The sequence below is a fragment of the Antennarius striatus genome, chromosome 24 (genome assembly GCF_040054535.1).
Source record: "Antennarius striatus isolate MH-2024 chromosome 24, ASM4005453v1, whole genome shotgun sequence".
Classification (NCBI taxonomy): Eukaryota; Metazoa; Chordata; class Actinopteri; order Lophiiformes; family Antennariidae; genus Antennarius; species Antennarius striatus.
In genome coordinates, this window is record NC_090799.1 from 2,175,679 (window position 1) to 2,195,042 (window position 19,364).

At 43.0% G+C, this 19,364-nt stretch overlaps 3 protein-coding genes across 3 annotated transcripts; 1 reads left to right on the forward strand and 2 right to left on the reverse strand.

Moving 5' to 3' along the window:
• Positions 1 to 270: 270 nt before the first annotated feature.
• Positions 271 to 2,701, reverse strand: c1ql2 (complement component 1, q subcomponent-like 2). The gene is made up of 2 exons (XM_068309256.1): positions 1,991 to 2,701; positions 271 to 1,398 (listed from the first exon to the last, which is right to left on the reverse strand). Exons 1-2 carry the CDS (start codon positions 2,591 to 2,593, stop codon positions 1,219 to 1,221), a joined length of 783 nt encoding a protein of 260 aa, XP_068165357.1. The 5' UTR covers positions 2,594 to 2,701; the 3' UTR covers positions 271 to 1,218.
• A 4,505-nt stretch (positions 2,702 to 7,206) lies between these two features.
• Positions 7,207 to 13,200, forward strand: LOC137591331 (metalloreductase STEAP3-like). The gene is made up of 6 exons (XM_068309254.1): positions 7,207 to 7,297; positions 8,061 to 8,292; positions 8,683 to 8,949; positions 9,044 to 9,571; positions 9,672 to 9,836; positions 11,541 to 13,200. Exons 2-6 carry the CDS (start codon positions 8,074 to 8,076, stop codon positions 11,826 to 11,828), a joined length of 1,467 nt encoding a protein of 488 aa, XP_068165355.1. The 5' UTR covers positions 7,207 to 7,297; positions 8,061 to 8,073; the 3' UTR covers positions 11,829 to 13,200.
• A 2,314-nt stretch (positions 13,201 to 15,514) lies between these two features.
• On the reverse strand, positions 15,515 to 19,348 carry sctr (secretin receptor). The gene is made up of 13 exons (XM_068309255.1): positions 19,188 to 19,348; positions 18,993 to 19,092; positions 18,488 to 18,604; positions 17,945 to 18,051; positions 17,746 to 17,855; positions 17,527 to 17,659; positions 16,841 to 16,994; positions 16,690 to 16,750; positions 16,543 to 16,612; positions 16,319 to 16,410; positions 15,937 to 16,075; positions 15,807 to 15,848; positions 15,515 to 15,727 (listed from the first exon to the last, which is right to left on the reverse strand). Exons 1-13 carry the CDS (start codon positions 19,227 to 19,229, stop codon positions 15,551 to 15,553), a joined length of 1,344 nt encoding a protein of 447 aa, XP_068165356.1. The 5' UTR covers positions 19,230 to 19,348; the 3' UTR covers positions 15,515 to 15,550.
• Positions 19,349 to 19,364: the final 16 nt, after the last annotated feature.

The following is a 19,364-nucleotide window of genomic DNA, read 5'->3' on the forward strand; positions in this document are numbered from 1 at the left end:
GTTCACCACATCTCACAAGAGGGTCACACTGTCTCCACGGAGCCATCTTGGTGTCCTTCAAAATAAAAGCATTTCCAGTGGAATATGTAAGGGAACCACGTCACGAGAGATGTTTGTGGAATGGGATGTGAAGCAGATGAAACACAGATCACCAATATTAAACACAAAAATTGCCATAAAAGATAATTTTTGGGGGGTTTTGCTGCAGCATCTTCAGATTCAGAGATCACACACAACAAGATTTATGTCAAACGATATTTATTTGCGCGCGAGGACCAGACACAACCGACGGATACTGAAGCAGACATCCATTTCTTTCACATGAGGTTATTTGGGCTATTTAGTGAAACATTGAACGCCAAACTCACAGCACCGTGATTCGGATCGCCACGGCGACCCACACGAGACCACCGGTGCATTTAGAAGGTGAAGCCTGTCGTTATTTCATCTGATCGTATATTCTAAAACAAAAAAAAGAAAAAAAAAGGGTCCAGCACCTCCGGTTGAGACGCATCACGGGTGAATCATGGAAGGAGAGTTTTATTTTTTTTTAACTGCATGCCTGTGACAAGTTGCTCTGAATACTGACGGGGAAAAAAAATTAAAAAATCAATCAACCCCATGTGGCTAAGCTCCAGAATTTTAGTTTTTGAGGAAATATGTGCATGCCAACTTGCGAATTACTAGTTGCAAGCGAATTAGCTTAGTGGCTATGCTAACCATTTTTGTGGGATTTCCCGCTCTCCATCCCTGCGGGAGTTTTATTCAAAATCACATTAAAATGCTAGTGCGACCGGGTCACGTCCCAACATTAATAGACGATCTGATATACATGTCTACGATTCCTGAAACACGACACCATTCATCCTTCATAAAAATCCTCTCCAGGTAAGGCCAGTTGCATCGAACCCAAACCAAACCCCTTCATTAGAAATGTCTTCATCTTAATCTGCGCCATCTAATCTCCGAATTTAAGGGATGTGAGTCGTGCGATCTCCAAGCACCTGGAACATTAGCTTTCTAATACTAGTAGTCTGACGATAGCAAAGAAGTTCTTCTTAAGTTAAATCAAATACATGTACAAAAAGTTCTTTCACCAACAGAACATAGAGGTGCAGTGAAGCCTGCGAGTGGTGGCACCTAATCTTAAAAGAGGAGAAACATATCAGACCATTGACGGTATTCATTGGTGACTAGAGTGTCCATGGAGCTGGGCTTTTAGTCGGGGTATAACATGAAGCCGGAGAAGGTGCTGTACTTGTTGTTATTGCCTCCATGAGCTTTTCCCCCATCCAATTTGACATAGATCTCATCCCCAGAGTCCAAGTGCAGCACCGCACTGTTGCTGGCGTAGTCGTAGTTCTGGTCTGCGTCTTGAGCTATGGCACTGGCCCGCACCTGGACAGGAGAGGGGGGGGGAAAAGGGGCAGGATATGAAAGAACACCAAAGATAAAAGCTGAAAAGAAAAGTTCACGTGTGCCCGAGAGGCAAAAGGAAACAGGATGCAGCCTTAAAAGTGGCATTTGGTTCGTAAAAGGAACAGAAATGCCTGCGATCTTGGGCTTTCGAGGTCATAAATCACCGTTAATTGAATTCATACGATAAAATAAGAGTTAACCAAGAATCTTAATTACATTTTAATCGTGCATCATCTTTCACAGTGTGACGACGTTCAAACTCCTCATTTAGACAGAGCGGATCCAAGCGGCTTTTTACGCATGAGCGTCCCTCCCAATCAGAGCGCGCTCACATCGCTGGATTCGACCCAAAATAGCAGTGACGTTCACTTGAAATGGTTCCACATGAAATAGAACCAACACGCAGTTGTGTAACTCGCGTTAAGGGCGATAAAAGATCGCGCGTAATGCGAGGCGGTGCGCTTTTTGAGCGTAAAATGCGCATTTTGGTAATTTGGTTTAACCGGAATGGCAAAGGAGAGTCAAACCCGCACAGGTATCGATATCATCCATCCTGCGCTTCTTTTATTACCTGTCCGTTTTTGCACAGGTCGGCCCACATGCTCGTCCCGTCTCCTCCCCGCATCAACACATGATAGGTGAAGAAATAAATCCCGGACACATGGCAGGTGAACTTCCCGGTGGTCGCGTCGTAGTGGTTCCCCAAGTTTGTAATCACGTCGTCAAACTTTAACACCTCATATCCTTCGTGCGGATTCTTCAGGCCGACGTAAAAAGCGATCCTGTAACTGCTGATCGTGGAGTTCACACCGTCTGCTTCTCCGTTCTCGCCTCCCGCCGCCTCAGCTAACGCAGGAAAGGCGAATTTACCGCCGCCTCCGCGCTCCCCCGGTGGCCCCCTCGGACCTGGGGGCCCTGGTTCTCCCGGTGGGCCCCTGCTTCCCGGTTTCCCCTGTCGTCCGGGTTCCCCGCGGCTCCCTTGCGCCATCGGCGGCTGCGGAGCGACGCCGTTAACGTTCTGGATCATCTCCATGGCGGTGGCGCTACCCGGTTTGGCGGTGTAGGGGTCGCACACCATCCGACAGGTGCCCATCATCTCGTAGTAGTGGGCGGAGGTCGCGGAGGTGCGGAGCAGCAGTAACGGGACGGCGACGGCCAGAGCCAGCAAAGCCATCGCGACGGCGGTCACTACGCAGACCACTGACCACTTCCTCCGGGGATCAGTAGGCGTCCGCGGAGCCGTTCTGGGGGGCAATTGTGACGGAGGTTGGAAGGGGGTGGGGTGGGGTGGGGGTTTCAGGACGAGTGAAAGAAATAGAGGACGGTCAGGTAGACATTCCTCGGTCCAGTTCTAGTCGGTGTTTGGAGCCCCTGGGCAGCAGGCTGTAAACCGGGGAGCGGGTGCGCGTCCAGCCTGGATGGAGAGGCGCGTCCGGACGGATGCAGCCAGCGGTCAAGAGCAACGAGGAGCAGGCCGGAAGACAGAGGATCAGGACTTCAAAATAAAAGACTCGGTCACTGATGACTTGAATTTGTTTCCATACAGATACGTTTGACCAGTACGTACTCCTACCAACCAATAAGGTACAATATTTAAGCGCAATTTTGATTTATTTATAGTTTAATTTTAATCTTCACCACTTTAAGGTTAAGTATTTTCATTATGAATGAATCTGGCTGCTGCATAGACAGTTTCCTTGCAGGTTTTAGAAGAAAACCCCCAGCAAGTTCCCGATTCAGTAGGAATTATCGCCATTATTATGTATTCAATGATAAAATATAGACGTAAATGTCATGTTTAATTCGTAATGGCAACATTTTATGAGGCCAAGTGTTTGAATGCTAAATAAAGCAGCTACTGGACTTTAATTTTAACGGTCTAACAGGAAGTTCTCTACTTCCACTTGTCTGACTTCACAAGTGAAGCAGCTGCAGTCTGTGCGTAAAGTTCAAGTCTGCGCAATTGTTATTCAAAATTGCACTAAATATTAATGTTCAACATTCAATATTTATAAAGAAATACCTCCGACGTGTCCATCCGTGCATACACTGCATGCACAGCGTTAACAAGCGAGTAATTACATATTATTATTGTAATGAAGCAGATTCATTTCATGCGGATTTTCCCCTTTGGGAATTAAATGCATCCATGAATTGATTCTTCTCTTTTAAAATCAGATCGGGGGTTGACTTTAAACAGTTCAACGTCAATGTGGAAGCTGATTTTACTTTTTATCGCTGGCAACCAGACTAGATTCTCTATGACAGACACAACATCCCATGGAATAAGAATCTTTTCCAGTTTTAATGTGTGGCACACAATTCTTTGCACACTTGCACTTGGAGCTTCCAAATGAATAAACCGCTCGACACCAGACCACTGTGGGGTCTTTTCAATGTCAGCATCGGCGGCCGAGGGCAAGTCGGTGTCATCGGATGCTGAACTTCATCGGTCACGCCACACAAACATGGTCACATAAGGGGGGCCTACACCAGCAGAGGAAGGGGGGGGGGGTAGGGAGACAGATAATGTATGCAGGAAATGGAGCAGAGATGTCTGACGGCTGTCGACACCTTCAACTCTAAGCTCCCCAGCTCAAGGCACATATTTGATGTCTTGTTTCACGAGGTGGAGAGCAACAGGTCTTGCATTTAGATTCTCCAACAAATTAAAATTCTCTCCGTGCACAGACACTCATTACTCTATTGCATACAGATTTGTCTTAAATACCCATTTAGCTTCTTTATTTGTATCCCAGTAAAGCCACTTGTTCTATTGCGTGGTTTAAGCCGAAAAAGACTATTGTTAACATGCCTCATTAGTCATTGCCAAATAACTGAAGCTTCTAATGCACTCAATAAAGAGGATGTTTGCTCATTGAAATTAAAAGCGTCTGTTGGTTTTGTCCTCAAGCTCAAGGACTTGAAATACTTAAACTGCACGACAGAACCTAATCACCTGGAATTCGAGCGCATCCACAACAGAGGCTTTAGAGCGACGTGGAGAAATCTTCACAGGCAGGAGACAAGGCTTAGTTGAATCCCTGTGGTGACATTGCGGAAGCCCCTACCTCCCCCCCCCTAACCCTCCAACCCTCCAACACCAACTCCGGCCCTTCTAAGCAATTTCAACTTGTGCTCAGCTCAGCTTTAACCCCGTGGAACACGGCTCCGGCTGAAGGTGAGACAGTCGAGTCGAGCGTCGGGGTCGAAAAAAAAAAAAGGAAATTGAGGTGGAAATGCGAGGATGCAGCAAAGCTGGGAAAACGTTATGCAAAGCAAAAAAAAAATCTCACTGACGTGACCAATCAGGAATAATTTAAATGAAACCCTAAAAATAAATACGCAGAATGACACACACAGAACACAGAATCTGCTGTACGACTGCAGAAGTGACCTTTACTCAGGTTTAGTACAGTGAAGTTTGTCTTTAGGCCATGGTGAGCCACAAACGACACACTGTGCACATTCTGCACTGCAGCTGCTGAGATTATCCCGCCCTGCGGCCATGCAATGTCGCTAATCATGCTGCATGCTAGTGGACTACCGCGTCATGCACATCAACCACGAGGCAGATGAGTCAGTCCATCATTAGCTGGAAAACATCAACGAAAAGCGTTTTTTTTTTAATCGGGGGAGAGGATGAGAATATGGGGCCAGGAGGAGGAAACATATTTCCAATATGGAGCAAAACTATGTAAATACAGGTAGTAGAAGGGGCACCGCTTTAGGGCAAAATACAGATAGACTCAGATCATTTGCTGGAGTAAATGTTAAAATGTACTTGGAGTTGCATTTTTTAAAAATATCTATGAACTAATATGAACATATTATCTCTATATAGTAGAACTACTCTCCTCATGAGGAAACAGCAAAATAAAATATTATTCTAAACTTGTACATAACAGTTTAGAGGTGTAATTGTTCTCAAATTAATATTGCACGTATCTGTTTAATGTGTATTTAGAGTTAGCTGTCTCTGTATTAAGTGTGGTTTTTAGCTCTTTGCACTCTGCATTTTTTTTTTGTGCACCAATTTTGCTTTATGTGCCTTTAATTGTTTAGTTGTTCAAATTTGAATTGAATTTGAACAACTTAAAGTTCTACCTAGTTGTGAGCTGATGACCTGTCTCGCATTGTCAGATAGATAGACTCTGTTTTTTCTGGATTTGCATCCTTCATATGTGTGAAATTGACACAGATTCTGTAAATTTGCAGGTGTTTCCTTTTAGCTGCAGGTTTGTGAGCGTGTTGATCTCATAGGACTACATGTCAAAATAATTCATCCATGACTCCCTAAACCCGCTGGGAGCCAGATTTGATTTATTACAAACGATTAGCAAAACACAAAAACGTCGTAAGTGTTCAGGGTGAAGTCACGTTGCAGGGAGGAGATTTTGCAGCATCAGCTCACGTCGCAACAAGTGACCTTAATCCACGATGAAGGGCACCGGGGACACCTTGACACGGAGACCAACGTCTTCCTCGGTGCAACATGTCGACGGTGAAGTCTTGCTCAACGTTTATACGGATCTACTTGTTCTCCTCAGACTAACTGTTTGTGACTGTGTGGATCTATAATTACATTTGCTTCACTCTCATCAACTGGACCAAAATATTGCACATATTAAATGACTGTTGCTTGTTGAACTAGATCTCATCCATGTGTTCTTGTCATGGTGACCTCAGAGAACCTCCTCTACATCCCTCCATGATAATAAAAAAAATTACAAATTGAGCAAATCTCAAAACCTTCAAGACCACATGAAGATTAGAAACTGTCTCAATCCGTGCCACCAGGGTTATTTTAGCTATTACTTGAGTGTATGTTGAAATCTGTCCCCATTGGATCAGAATAACAATCGACTGGATTTGTAAGATGAATGGGTAACCACAAGGGGAGACAACAGAAATCAATAGCTGAGAGAAAACCCAAAATCAGATATGTATGTCAAGGACTGTGACCTAAAGCAGTGGAAATAAACAAGGCCAAGAGAGTGAGAGAGCGGCTGCTGTGCATACACTGTGTGCGTGAATGTGTGTGCATGTTTGCATGCGGTGACACTGATGCAGTGCTGCGAGCCAGGGGGATTCAACCTTTTGCAAGTGGCAAAGGCAGACATGATGAAGTCGTGTTGACAGCGCGCAACCCGCGGTCAGGCATCTTTTTAAACACAATTTTGCTTCCACTTTTAAAAAAAAATTCTAATCCCAAGGCCAGCGTATCAGATACACTAGTTTAATAGCAGCAGCTGGAGTAAAAGGTGGTAATGAGAGATTCCACCACCAAAAAAAAAAGAAGACCGACAATTGGATACTGCTGTTTCATAACTATCACACCATATTATCCAATCAAAAAGGCGGCAGGGTGGGTGAAAAGATTGCATGGAGATTTAAAAGCAAACCCAACATGCTAACAATTTGCTGCTCCTGATTGACTTCTGTGCATTTGACACATTAATCACATTAGTCATTGGAGAGACTCAATTTGGGTTGGGGGTTATGTTGAACCACATGCAATGAGATACTAACCAGGTGCTAAAAATGCTCACATGCTAAACACATGCATTATAATTAACTTATTCCGTTTCAAAATTTAATCTTTAATGAAGAAAATTTAAAATATTATTCACCTGCTGTGTCAAAATTCAAGTTTTTAACGGTTTGGGAGCATTTGTAGAAACACTCATGTCTTGCAGGGCTTTTTTCCTGCTTATCTCTTGCAGACACGTGGGGGCGTGGCATGGGCGGGGCTTGTGGCGTGACGTCACTTCACCAGGAAGAAGAACCCGCACTGTGGAGGAAGAGCGGAGGAGCGGTTTCGGCGCTCGACAAGACTCATTAAACCAACAAAAACCGCTGGAAGTTCACGTACAAGGTGAATTATCGAACCTAAGACATTATATACACATATTTTAAATCTATATTTCGGTTTATTTTGTGTCTTGTTTGAGATAAAGTTTGTTTAGACGTTAAAGTTTTGTGGAGTTCCGTCAAGGACGTCCAGCCAGGTGGTTTGTTTTGATCAAAGTAATGTGAATTTAAGGTTTATTCGCCAAATAAACTGCTTTAATAAACGTACAACATGACTCAAATCAGTTTTTGAATAGTCATAGCATTATGAAATATTAGACATATATAGAAGTCATTACTGAAGTATTACTTTCACGTATTTAACATCTTTTGTCTTTATCAATGCTAATGTAATTAGCCGCTAGTGAACTTGGCAGCATCTCCTGGATGTTCATGGATGTTTTCTGAATGCACTTGCAAATTTCTTGATCCTTCTGGTCAGATCAGGAGCTGTTCCTGTCTTCAGGCTGTGTAAAATCCATTTGTGTTATTATGGGATGTGTTTAGACAGTCCACAGTGAACAGATCTGGGGCATGACAGCTGGGAGATGACGGGGATCATAGTTCTGTGCTTTAAAACCAGACGACACAGAGTAGAGAGAAACCTCCATCCACTTAAAATCCTTTTTTTAAAAAAAATTGGAACAAATTGCTTTTGTTTGAGGTTTCCTGCCTTGAAAAGCATATTAATGCATTTCATTATGTGTTTTCTGTCTTTAGTGTGCATTTTAGGAACGTAGATGTAATGTGGTTGTAATAAAACTGATAACAACGACTTGTCTCTGCAGATCTCAGTCTGCTATGCCTGATAACATGTCGAGGCCGTTAATCCGAGACAGAGGAGGCTCCAGGCGCCTCGAGGCCTCCATGTCTGACCCCAGCGCTCCAGTTGTTGGTATTCTGGGGACGGGCGACTTCTCCCGCTCGCTGGCGAGGAGGCTGGTGGCCTCCGGATACCAAGTGGTGGTGGGGAGTCGAAACCCCAAGCGCTTCGAGGCTCTGTTCCCCGAAGAGGCCGAGGTGACGCACACAGTGACACTGACACCAACATTCACACTTAGCGTGTAATTGGTGTTTTTCTTTCACCCCCCCTTGGTGATAATTATATATTTACTCTGATGTTACCCAGAGGCGTAATAGCTGTTGTTGCTGCTCACACTTGATGCCTGAATAATAACCTGGGTTACATAAAGTTAATTCTTGTGTGGGAACAGATTTAAACTGTTAATGTAAAATATGTAAGGTTTTTTTCCATCCTTCATGTTGCCAAGAAATAGGTTGTTTCTTGTAAAAGATAGAACGTTCTGATAATTATCAGAATATTTCAAAGGGATCTTTATTCAAGAAGAACTTTGGGAGAACTGAAGGGATTTTGATGCACACCCCTGTCGCTTCCGTCCTCGTCTCCAGGTGACCTCGCAGATCGAAGCGGCCAGCCAGGCAGATCTGGTCTTTGTCGCCGTGCACCCTGAGCACCACTCCACGCTGGTGGAGCTGAAGCTGACGCTGGCCGGAAAAACGCTGGTGGACGTCAGCAACGGGTTGAGAATCAACCAAGACGGGCCGTCCAACGCCGAACTGCTGGCCGACCTGTTTCCGGAGAGCCCCGTCGTCAAGGGCTTTAACACCATATCCGCCTGGGCGCTGCAGATGGGACCGTGGGATGGAAGCAGGCAGGTAAAAAAAAACCCCAGGATGACAGAATCGTGAAGAATTACTTAAACACGATTATCATAAGTTTGTTGAGCTCCGCGTCGTCTTTCGTTTCCAGATTTTCCTATGCAGCGACTGCAGCAAGTCCAAGAACATGATGACGCAGCTCTGCCGTAAGATGGGCTTCATCCCCGTCGATATGGGCTCCCTGTCTTCCTCCCTGGAGGTGGAGAACCTCCCTCTCCATCTGTTTCCCTCCTGGCGCATCCCTGTTCTCTGCACCGCGTCGCTTTTCGTCTTCTTCTACCTGTACAACTTCGTCCGCGACGTCCTGCATCCCTTCGTGACAAAGAAGGAGAGCGTTTTTTACAAAATGCCCATCGACACTGTGAACGTGACTCTCCCCTGCGTGGCCCTGGTGATGTTATCGCTGGTCTACCTGCCCGGTTTGTGCGCCGCTTTCCTCCAGCTGTGGTGGGGCACCAAGTACAAGCGTTTCCCCGTTTACTTGGACCAATGGCTAACCAGGAGGAAGCAGTTTGGACTGTGCAGCTTCCTGTGCGCGGCTCTCCACGCCGTCTACAGCTTGTGTCTTCCCATGAGGAAATCTGCCAAAATCAAACTGACGAACGCGGCTTTTGACCAGGTGTGACTAAAAAAAAAAAACTCAGCAAAGTCCAACGTGAAGCGCGTCGCACGTGGAGTCGCCGGAGGGGAATGCTTGACGTTTGTTGTGTGTCGTCCAGGTGAAGCAGGGGGTGGAGGCCCGGTGGGTGGATGAGGACGTGTGGAGGATGGAGCTGTACCTCTCGGCGGGCATCATGGCGCTCGGATTGCTCTCCCTGCTGGCCGTCACCTCGCTGCCCTCCGTGGCCAATGCCATCAACTGGAGGGAGTTCAGCTTCGTACAGGTACGGTTTAACGCCGACGCGACCCAAACGCACTTCCTGCTTTCTCACATGATTTCACAAACACAGATTTTTTCCGAGCGTTTGTGATTCTGCCTCCAGATTTAGTGTTAAATTTAGGATGTGACGAAGCCATCAGGAGGTTTGTGACTCAGTCCTCGCACGCTTCCGCCTTCTTTCCTCTCCGGCTTCCATTTCTTCAGGATTTGCCCTAATCCGGTTGTTGTCGGATTAGTCATGTGACCAAAAGCAAGTTTCGCAGACCTGCTGCCTGCAGCTGCGGCGCAGTATTTTTTGTGCGTCGCGTTTATGTGCACAAATGTGTCTGAGGTCATGTGGTTAAGGCTGCAGTTATGAGAAAAAAAGCTGTATTAGTTACTATGGAAACAAAACCCTATGTCACCAAAACAAGGGTCAAATTAAAAATGGAAAAAAGACCCCTGGTTCCATTGAAATGACTTATCAGAAAAATGGTTGAAGTAAAAAAAATGTATTTTATTTATCCCGTAGGACACATGTGTCAAATTCTAGTAATATAATTAAGGCCATTTTAACTTTGACAAAAAAGTTAATGTCCTAACTTGTGTTTGATGTTATTTTTCTTTATTGATTGATAGTTTGATCCTTGATTGATGTCGAGTTCTGTGGGTTTAGTAATCTGACAAATTAAAAGGATTTATGTTAGATTTGTGTTATTTATGTATTCAGACATGCATATATGTGTGTTACATACACACACACACACACACACACACACAGGGCCTGTAGGCATGTCAATATATATATAATGGGAGGCAGAGTGACAGGCAGCTCCTTTTTTGGTGTGCCCCAAATGAGCAGCTCGCAGGGGTGAGACCTGGTGGACTGAACTACCACCACAAAAAAAATAAATCTAAAGTTTGAGTCACAGGAAAAAGAGGAAACAAAATGATGCCCAGCAGAAGCTGGAAGCAGTTTGTCTTGTTTTAAAAGAAACAGACAGCCGACTGACAGCGTCGACCCTGTGGAGGCTCTCAGCCAACTGAGGAGGAACCGCCCACCTCCTCATATCACCTCCCAATCCGGCTGATCGCCACCAGCTGAGGAGAACCTGACAGGTGCAGACGATCGCTCCTGACGCGCTGAATGAACCCTGCGACCCAGACCTCTGAACGCGCCGACCATAAAACCATAAAATCATAAAATCATAATCTCAGACCTGCTGAGCGACGACAAAGCTGATCGATGATTACCGGTAGTTTGTTTGACTGGAGGTGTTTGTCTCTCGATTCTGGTCACGAGTGTGGTCGTTTATAATTCATCTAGATAATTCTACAATTTACAGAATCCCCCTTCGGTTATGTGACGGCGTTGTTGCGAAACGTCTTCGCTGTCGTCAAGTAAAAATAACTTTGCGTTTTCCGGTCAGCCCTGGAAAAAAGAACAAAAAAGCGAGGCCGTTTTCAGCCAGCGGCCTCTCTTGGAGTCAATATGGGATGGTTTTTGTAATTAGCAGCCCCTGTAGGTACAGTACATGACTCTCACACACACATTTAGGTCATGAGTGGTAGGTCAATGTGCATCCTCAGGCGCTGCAGCCGCCCGGAACATAATGAGCGAACGCAGCGCTTGAACTTAAGAAGGGTTACTTTATGGACGCTCTGAGGGATGATCGCAACGGTTTCTTGTGTTTTATCCAATCAGTGACGTTCTTCTTTTATCCTCCAGTCCACGTTAGGTTACTGCGCCCTGTCCATGGCCACCCTTCACACCCTCCTGTTCGGCTGGGACAGGGCCTTCGATCCCAAACAGTACCGCTTCTACACGCCTCCCACCTTCCTGCTGGTGGTGATTCTTCCCGTGACCATCCTGCTGTGCCGCGTCAGCCTCCTCGTGCCTTGCCTGGCGGGGCGGCTCAGGCGGATCCGTCGAGGTTGGGAGAAAAACCGGCACATCCGGTTCAATCTGCAGGACGACGGCCGCCACAACGGCCTGGAAGACATGAGCCACGTCTGAGAGAAACCACCTTCAAAAAGTGTTCATGAGGAGTCAGAGGAGGAGACGTGGGGTTTAAACGGTACGACGGACGCAGACGGATTCGCTCTTATCGATGACTCGTCTCTTCAGGCCTTCAAGGGACTCTAGAGATGGGAGTTCAGTCTCTAAAACACTGAATGCTACAAGACTAGCTGAAGCTTTACAGCTGGATTTCTGATGTTCAAACAGTCTCAGCCGTTCTTTTGTTGTGATGGATGATTCCACGTTGTTCTGTGGTTTTCCATGATGGGACCTGTTTTCTGTGTTGTTTTCTTTTGGGAGGAATTATTTCTACCTTTTTAAAATACAACACCCTCCTCAGCTGTGTTAATACTTTATTTGAACCTTACTATTCAGCATGAAACAAACTGCTCAGAGTCGGTATCTCAACGTTAAATATTATACGTGGATAATACGTGATAGCAAATTGATTTTTTGTTTGGAGCCTGAAATCTTTGAAAGTTTTACACAAATTGAAGGGATGTTCAGATTTTATAATTGACTTTCAAGATTTTTCAGTACATTGAATTCATAAATAAATAACCCGATGGAAGATTTTGCATTTCCAAAAAGAAAAATTTGTGAAAAATAGGTTTACGGCCATACATACAACACGTGAATACAGTCACTCAGGCTCTTCCAGTTTGAACCAATGGATGCTAAATGCTAATCTGCCCATACGCTCATGTTTCTGACATAACATAATTTTAAGTTTTACTTGCAAAGTAATATATAATGCAAACGAAGCTCAAAGGGTCTCGATTACTTGTGTCGGTGCGTAGACTGAAAACACACATCCAGAATGTGTTAGCATGAGAGTTGAGTTTCAGGTCAACACGCTAAGTAGTGGACGTGAACTTGAACTTTGGTCTTGTTGTTTGTTGTTTCTTTGAATATTTTTGCACACAAAGAAAACAGAAAGAGAGAAAACAGTTTTGTTGCTGACCGCTCATTAACCCCAGATCATTTTCATATGGTCCCTAATGACGGCGACCTCCGACCTCAAACGTTCTACTGGTAATCGCTGCTGCAGCGGTCGTATTTGGCTCCTGCACGTTGATTTACCATCTATTACCAACAAGTATTAATAGAATTAAAGAAAAATAACCGATCTTTTGATTGATTGGTTATTGATTTTTTATTTTTTGTGCACTAGCAAAATCTGTTGGTAGTTGGTTTATACCCATCAGCTCTTAGAGAACACATTGTAATGCTCTTGTGTAATTTCAGCATTTGTGGTCTTATCTGAAGTATTTCTGTTTTAAATGTTCTTACCAAAGTTAGTTCTCTTGTTAATTTTTGAAAATGTAAATTAGAAATTGTAGTAAAGTTGTGCCAATAAATGTTTCCCTGTCGCATTTCTCTGAGAATTTATTATATGGGTTTGAAGCTTATTAGTAAAATTATCCATCATGACAAGAGCTTTTCTATTGAACGTTAAATTTGATAAATTTTATTTTTTAATTTAACATTAAAAGCTCCTTTTTCAGTTTAGTCTGCAGGCTCAGATCATAAATATGTAAATGCTGCCACCTTGTGCTCAAGAACCTTTTCTTCAACGCCTTTTCTTTAAAAAAAGAAAAGCAAAAGTAAACATAATTAAAAGATGACACTTACATTGGATGAAGCCAAACGCACCTGTTCCCAGTCCCCGCCCACTCCAGGTGTCAATGGGAACCGCCCACTTCATCTCCGGCTGGATTTAAAGAACTGCCAGACGAGCACCGGCTGTCAAATAGAGTTGCGTTCAGGTGCAGTTTGGTGCGTCAGAATATACATTACTATCATGAATGTAAGTACCGCCAGCTTTCACTTCCTACCTTTCTCACAAAATTTGAAGAACTATTTTACCATAATAGCGGTAGTTTCACAGGTAGATTTAATCTGACACTGGGACTTTATTTTCACAGAACATGCCTCTTCTCAGCACTGTTGTCTTATTATAAGGGGATATCCATTTAAGAGGCGCAAACGACTCAACAAACATTTTTAATTTCTCACCCCACCAGGATCTATTTGACACGGCTGCCAACGAGGCGACCCGGCTGAAAAAAACGCCGACCTCCGAAGAAAAAGCTCAATTATACGGGTTGTACAAGCAAGCCTTGCATGGTGACGTCAATTCTGGTTGGTCACTTTTGGATCATTTTTAAAATTTTAAAAGAATTTTTTTTAAAAAGCCCTATAATTTATATGGAAGTGTGAAGTAAGGCTGCTTTGACCGAACTTGTACTTGAACTGATTGGAAAAGACTTTCGATGGGGAGGAGTTGGACTGAACAGGTTGGGCAGGTTGGGTTACTTAGTAAGAGTTGGTTGGACTGATGAAAAAAATGACCCAAATAATTAGATGTTAATACTAAGAACTTTATTTATCCAACATTTCTTGTCAGTTAATGAGAAAATTCCATACAAGTCAATTGAAGGAGAAACGCCACATTTGAGGACATTTACTTAACGACACAAGAATTTGTCTAAGTTTCTTTAAAAAATTTTTTAAAAATTGTACAATTCAGTACAATATTCTGATGACAAGAGAATTCCAATATGATACATGACATTTCCACATGTAGAGGAATGGAATTACTTCCGCCATCACTTCTCAGAATGTGACTTTGTGGTGCGTTTAAGGACAAATATTGACGTTGGAAATGTATTGGTCGATGCACAGCCCAGGTTTTAATCACGTTCGTTTGTGTCCTTCAGCGTGTCCCGGGATGACGGACTTGACGGGAAGAACAAAGTGGTTTGCATGGGAATCAAAGAAAGGTCAGACATCTGCATTAAAACAATTCCAAAGCATATCTTGAAACGTGTCAAAGATTTGAAATGTAATTTTATTTTTTGCTTTTTTTTTTTTAATCAACAGGTGTATCCAAAGAGGATGCAAAGAAGGCCTACGTTGACTTGGTGGAAAAGCTGAAAGCAAAATATGGATTAAACGAGGCGCAGGCAGCCAGCTCTAGTTCTACCTAGCTTCCAAAAATGAGAAATGCAACAGAAAATATATCTTTCTTGAAATTGACAAACTTTCCCCATAACGAAACGAATATTTTCTCATATTTAGAACATAGAATGTTGATGCAGAGCATTTGTACACAGTATTGTCACAAATAAAAGAAATATTTTGGTCTCAAACCTGTTTTCTTTTTTCTTTAATTGGAACTCCTTACTTCTGGGCCAATCTGGCAACCCGGGGGCATGCCTTCACTTTATCCCCCCTTTGGGGACTGAGTCACGTGATGTTTGATTTCGACTATTTTCGAAAATTTTGTATATTCAAGATCACGTGATGTTGGCGGAATAGCCACCTGATTGTGGCGTGAAGTCTACTACCCAGGTGACGGCGTCTTTGGCTGTTGTCGTGGCTATCAAACGGGGTTTGATACGTGAAAAGCCGCAGTTGCATCATGGGAAATGTAGTTTTTCTAATGAGTAAGGTTAAACTCGGGATATTTCGCCTTTTGGGGCTTAAATGCCTATTTTACGTCACAAATCTGATGGCTAAATATTAGTCCTAGAGGATGGATCATCATTGATTACTTCAACTAAAAGACTTAAATATAAAGTTTTGGTCTTTTACAAATTATTACGTATTTGGAGGTTTTGGTAGAAAAAAATCCACTTCATATATTAATATAAAATATATAAATGTATTGATTGGTAACATTGGCTGCAGTATTGATGGAAAAAGTGTTCGAATCACTCGTCCGCCATGCAGGGAGGGGGGGCACTGGTCACTGGGGAGCAGAGGAGCAGGGACACCTGAGTGTGGCCCCCCCCGCTGTGGCTGACGGAGCCGAGATGCTGCCTGCGCCGGCTGGGGAGGTGTCGGGTCAGCCTCCACCTCCTCCACCGCCTCTGGAGTTCATGCTGCACCTGGAGACGCGCACGTCATCAGATCAGTCGTGGATCACCCCCCCCCCCCCAACAACAACCACGTGTGTTCAGTTTTTACCTCTCCATTCATGAAGCAGTAGAGAACAGCTACTACAAAACCCTGAGGTGGGGAGGAGAGAAGGGGCATGAGTGTGTAGGGGGTGTAGTCTCCATCACTGATCGATTTTAAATACCTGCCTCTTATTTACCTGTGTGGATGACAGGGCCAGCTCCGCAGAGGTTTTGATCTTAAACACTGAGCTGTTCACATCCACAGGCAGGAAAACAAACAGGATGTAGTGCACACCGAACAGAACCACCAGGAAAAATGTGGATTTGATCAGCCTCCTGGTGAAAGAATAATATTTTCCCTCATTAGCAAAACTTTTCTTTTGTCAGGATTGCTTGAAATATTGAAAAGAGACCAGCTCACAACAAAGAATTGCTCCTCTGTGCAGTTATAGTTGGATTAACACGGCAAATAGGGTGATGGAATCTGTATTTTCTTATGCAAATTACATTTTCCCCGCTTTCATACCTACAAAGCCCACAATGGCAGTGAAACAATAACCCAGAATGATCACAACTCACTTGTACTGACTGAATTCATTCCTCTGGGCATCTGATGTTCTGAGTTTGTCCACCAGTATCCTCAAGATGCCCAGGAAGAAGATGAAATTAATCTGAAACGACTGACTTATTAGGACAAGAATGAGAGCTGATGCCAGTTTTAGAAAAAATAAAATCTATCTATATATATATATATATATATATATATGGAATGAAATGTGTATAAAAGGAGAAAGGCTCCTTACAAATATTGTTAGGAGGACAGGGACTTGAAGTATCCACCAAATCCATACATGTCTTCTGGTTTCCCAACAGCTTTAGGCACAAATAAATATTTTAAAATCACGCAGTTTGATTTTCTTATTTTGTAAATGATTGGATGAAATTTGTACCCTTCGTCTTCGTTAAAATACTTGGCACAGCCCCAGCAGACAATGACAAACAGGGGCACACCTGGGTGATGAAATAAAATTCAACCAAAAAAAAAAAAAAGGTTTATTTGGTTATTTGCTGCAGGGAGGTGACTACCCTCCTGCTCCTCACCCCAGCTGAAGAGGATGTACCAAGCCAGGTGTTTCCTCAGGGAGAAGAAGGAGCGGCTCACCAGGGTGAACAGGAAGTGACCCTCCACCAGGAGCCAGCTGTAGTTCGCCAGGATGGTGTAGTTGGAAAACATCAGCACCACCTTACAAGCAACCTGTGACATAGAAGAGGGAGGACTAAATGACACCTGCAGGAAAGAAGTAATACAGTGAAGGAGCGCCATCTAGTGGCAAAGTGTTTAAGTTACTGCTGTTATTACTGGGTTTTTATTATGGGAATTTCTTGATAAATATCCTATATTATATATATATAAAATCAGTAAAATGGAGATTATGTATATTGATTTGGAATATTTTTTTTTAAATATGAGTGATTTAGTGTGGTTCTAGATTGTTATACTGATGCAGATAATCAAACTAAGCATGTATTCATCTTGAAACATCTTATTTTCATGATCGTTATGTTATTTCTTTGCCTAGCTTCTGGGTTATTTTCATTTTGGACTTCACTGAGATTCTCTGCCATTTCTGCCAAATCTAAAACTCAGTTAAAGCAAACAAAGTGTTAAAATATTGCTTTTCAATCATTTGAAAATCTTTTTAAAAAAATACTTACAATAAAATATTTAATTGTTTCTAACATCATCTGTTGTAAAGTGTGTTTATAAAGTAGCCCTCCATTCATACTGGGTAGTGATCACAGTGGTAGAACTCTTCATTGGTGAAGAGCAGAGCGTCCCTGATGAAGATGAAGATGGCTCTCAGGATGAAGGAGATAAACATCTGGATGTGAATGTGGTTCCTGGTGCAGTGCAGCTTTCTGGAACGATATTCAACTTTCAGTTTTTTTCAAGTTTCAACCAAACACCTTATGTTTGGAGAAGAACCACTGTGAATGTTTTTCACCTGAACAGACAGAATATGGTGATGGCGATGGTGAGGGTGATGAGAGAGAGTGCGTATCCAGCGGTGTACATGGTCTTCACGTAGGAGAAATACAAATGAAAGTCTGAGGGCTGAAGAAAAAAATGGGAGAATCACTTTCTTATCCCTAGAACTTAATGCTGTGACGCCCAATCACATATTACAACACTACAACACCAACCTCTTCTAAAAAGTGGAGGGACTCATTGAAGACGTAGCTACAAGCATCTTCATGTGGGATGAGAGGGTCTGTCCAGCCATTGGCGGTACAATTGCGATGCACTTTGCCTGGAGAAGAACAAATAAAAACCCACATTTTTATTCCTTGAGGCCACAGGAAATGAAAATATATGCTGGAAAATTACATTGCAGGGGAAGATTTTCCTTGTTGCACAACTGTGTTCATAAACTTTATTTATTGACCAGTAAAACCATGTGAAAGCACTGCTTTCACTCAGCTGGTGCTTCAATAAACCTTCAGATCTTCAGAGAAGTCATCATGAAACCCATCATACTCATCTCCCCATAAATGTGTGAGGCGGTGTCTCTGTGTACGCAGGTTTTTTTTACAACTGTTTGGTTACAGACCCTTAGAGAGAAAAGCTTCCTCACTTCCCTATGAAAACAAATTGGTTCCCAGGCAAATAATTAACCAGTGTAAGGTGGCATGGATAATGGGTATCTGTTTGTTAATGTGTTTGCGGGTGCATGAATCATTTCTTACCGTCTGAATTGAAAAACTCGTGTTTTGGACACGGCTGGGAGACGGTTTCCCCAAGAGAAGCAGGTGGCCAGCAGTTCAGGTGATCCCACATTCCCTTACAGTGAACACTGGTGTTTTCTTCAGGGAGGGAATAGAAATGACATGTTTATTTGTATTTGTAGAAATCTATACAAATATTTGAAACATGTTAAAAATACAAGCAACAAATTTATTGATGACTGTGATTTTGAAAATTAATTTCATGACTAACATAGAATTTACGTATTACAAAATATATTCCTCATTAATGAGAAAATTAGGTACCGGTGGTACAAGGTGCCTTATAAATTTTGACCACTAGGTGTCAGTAGAGTACCGCAAAGGATTTGAGGTCAAACTGGCTTTAATCAAATATTTCATTCATTTTAGATATTTTTTTGTCAATGAAGAGGCTTAACACATTCACATTTTTGTGCAAGTATTAAATGGATTTAAAATACAGAATGCAAAAACTGCATTAGCTCACCTGTTGCTTTGTGTGAATTGAGGAGCTGCAGATCTTTCATGCACTTTTCCTCCTCCTTCATAAGAACGACATAAGTCTGACAGCCCAATGACGATTTTGCCTGGGAAATAAATTAATGAAAGAAAAATGCGCTTCCTGTTTTTATTTATTTGATTTTTTTTGTGGTTGAATAAAACATGCAAATATTTTCCTCACCTGCTGTAAAAGCAGTAGTCCAATAAGTCCAACTTTTTCCATTTTGTCAAAAGGGTTCCTTTAACCCTGTTAAGAAAGGTTTCTATGTCCACACCTCATGTCTGATTAGAATGAAAAGCAAAAGTCCTGACATGCAACAGACATGATGTCTGAAAATCAAACATAGGCCTTCACAGG

Bases quoted from the DNA above. Each gene is read 5' to 3' on its own strand.
- c1ql2 (XM_068309256.1), bottom strand. From the start codon at position 2,593: ATGGCTTTGCTGGCTCTGGCCGTCGCCGTCCCGTTACTGCTGCTCCGC. The intron at 1,399-1,990 runs GTAATAAAAGAA...TCTCCTGTCCAG, and splicing joins ACCTGTGCAAAAACGGACAG to GTGCGGGCCAGTGCCATAGC.
- LOC137591331 (XM_068309254.1), top strand. From the start codon at position 8,074: ATGCCTGATAACATGTCGAGGCCGTTAATCCGAGACAGAGGAGGCTCC. The intron at 8,950-9,043 runs GTAAAAAAAAAC...TTTCGTTTCCAG, and splicing joins CGTGGGATGGAAGCAGGCAG to ATTTTCCTATGCAGCGACTG. The intron at 9,572-9,671 runs GTGTGACTAAAA...TGTGTCGTCCAG, and splicing joins CGAACGCGGCTTTTGACCAG to GTGAAGCAGGGGGTGGAGGC.
- sctr (XM_068309255.1), bottom strand. From the start codon at position 19,229: ATGGAAAAAGTTGGACTTATTGGACTACTGCTTTTACAGCAG. The intron at 16,751-16,840 runs GTGAGGAGCAGG...TTCATCACCCAG, and splicing joins GTACATCCTCTTCAGCTGGG to GTGTGCCCCTGTTTGTCATT. The intron at 16,076-16,318 runs GTGAGTTGTGAT...TTCTTTCACCAG, and splicing joins AATGAATTCAGTCAGTACAA to GAGGCTGATCAAATCCACAT.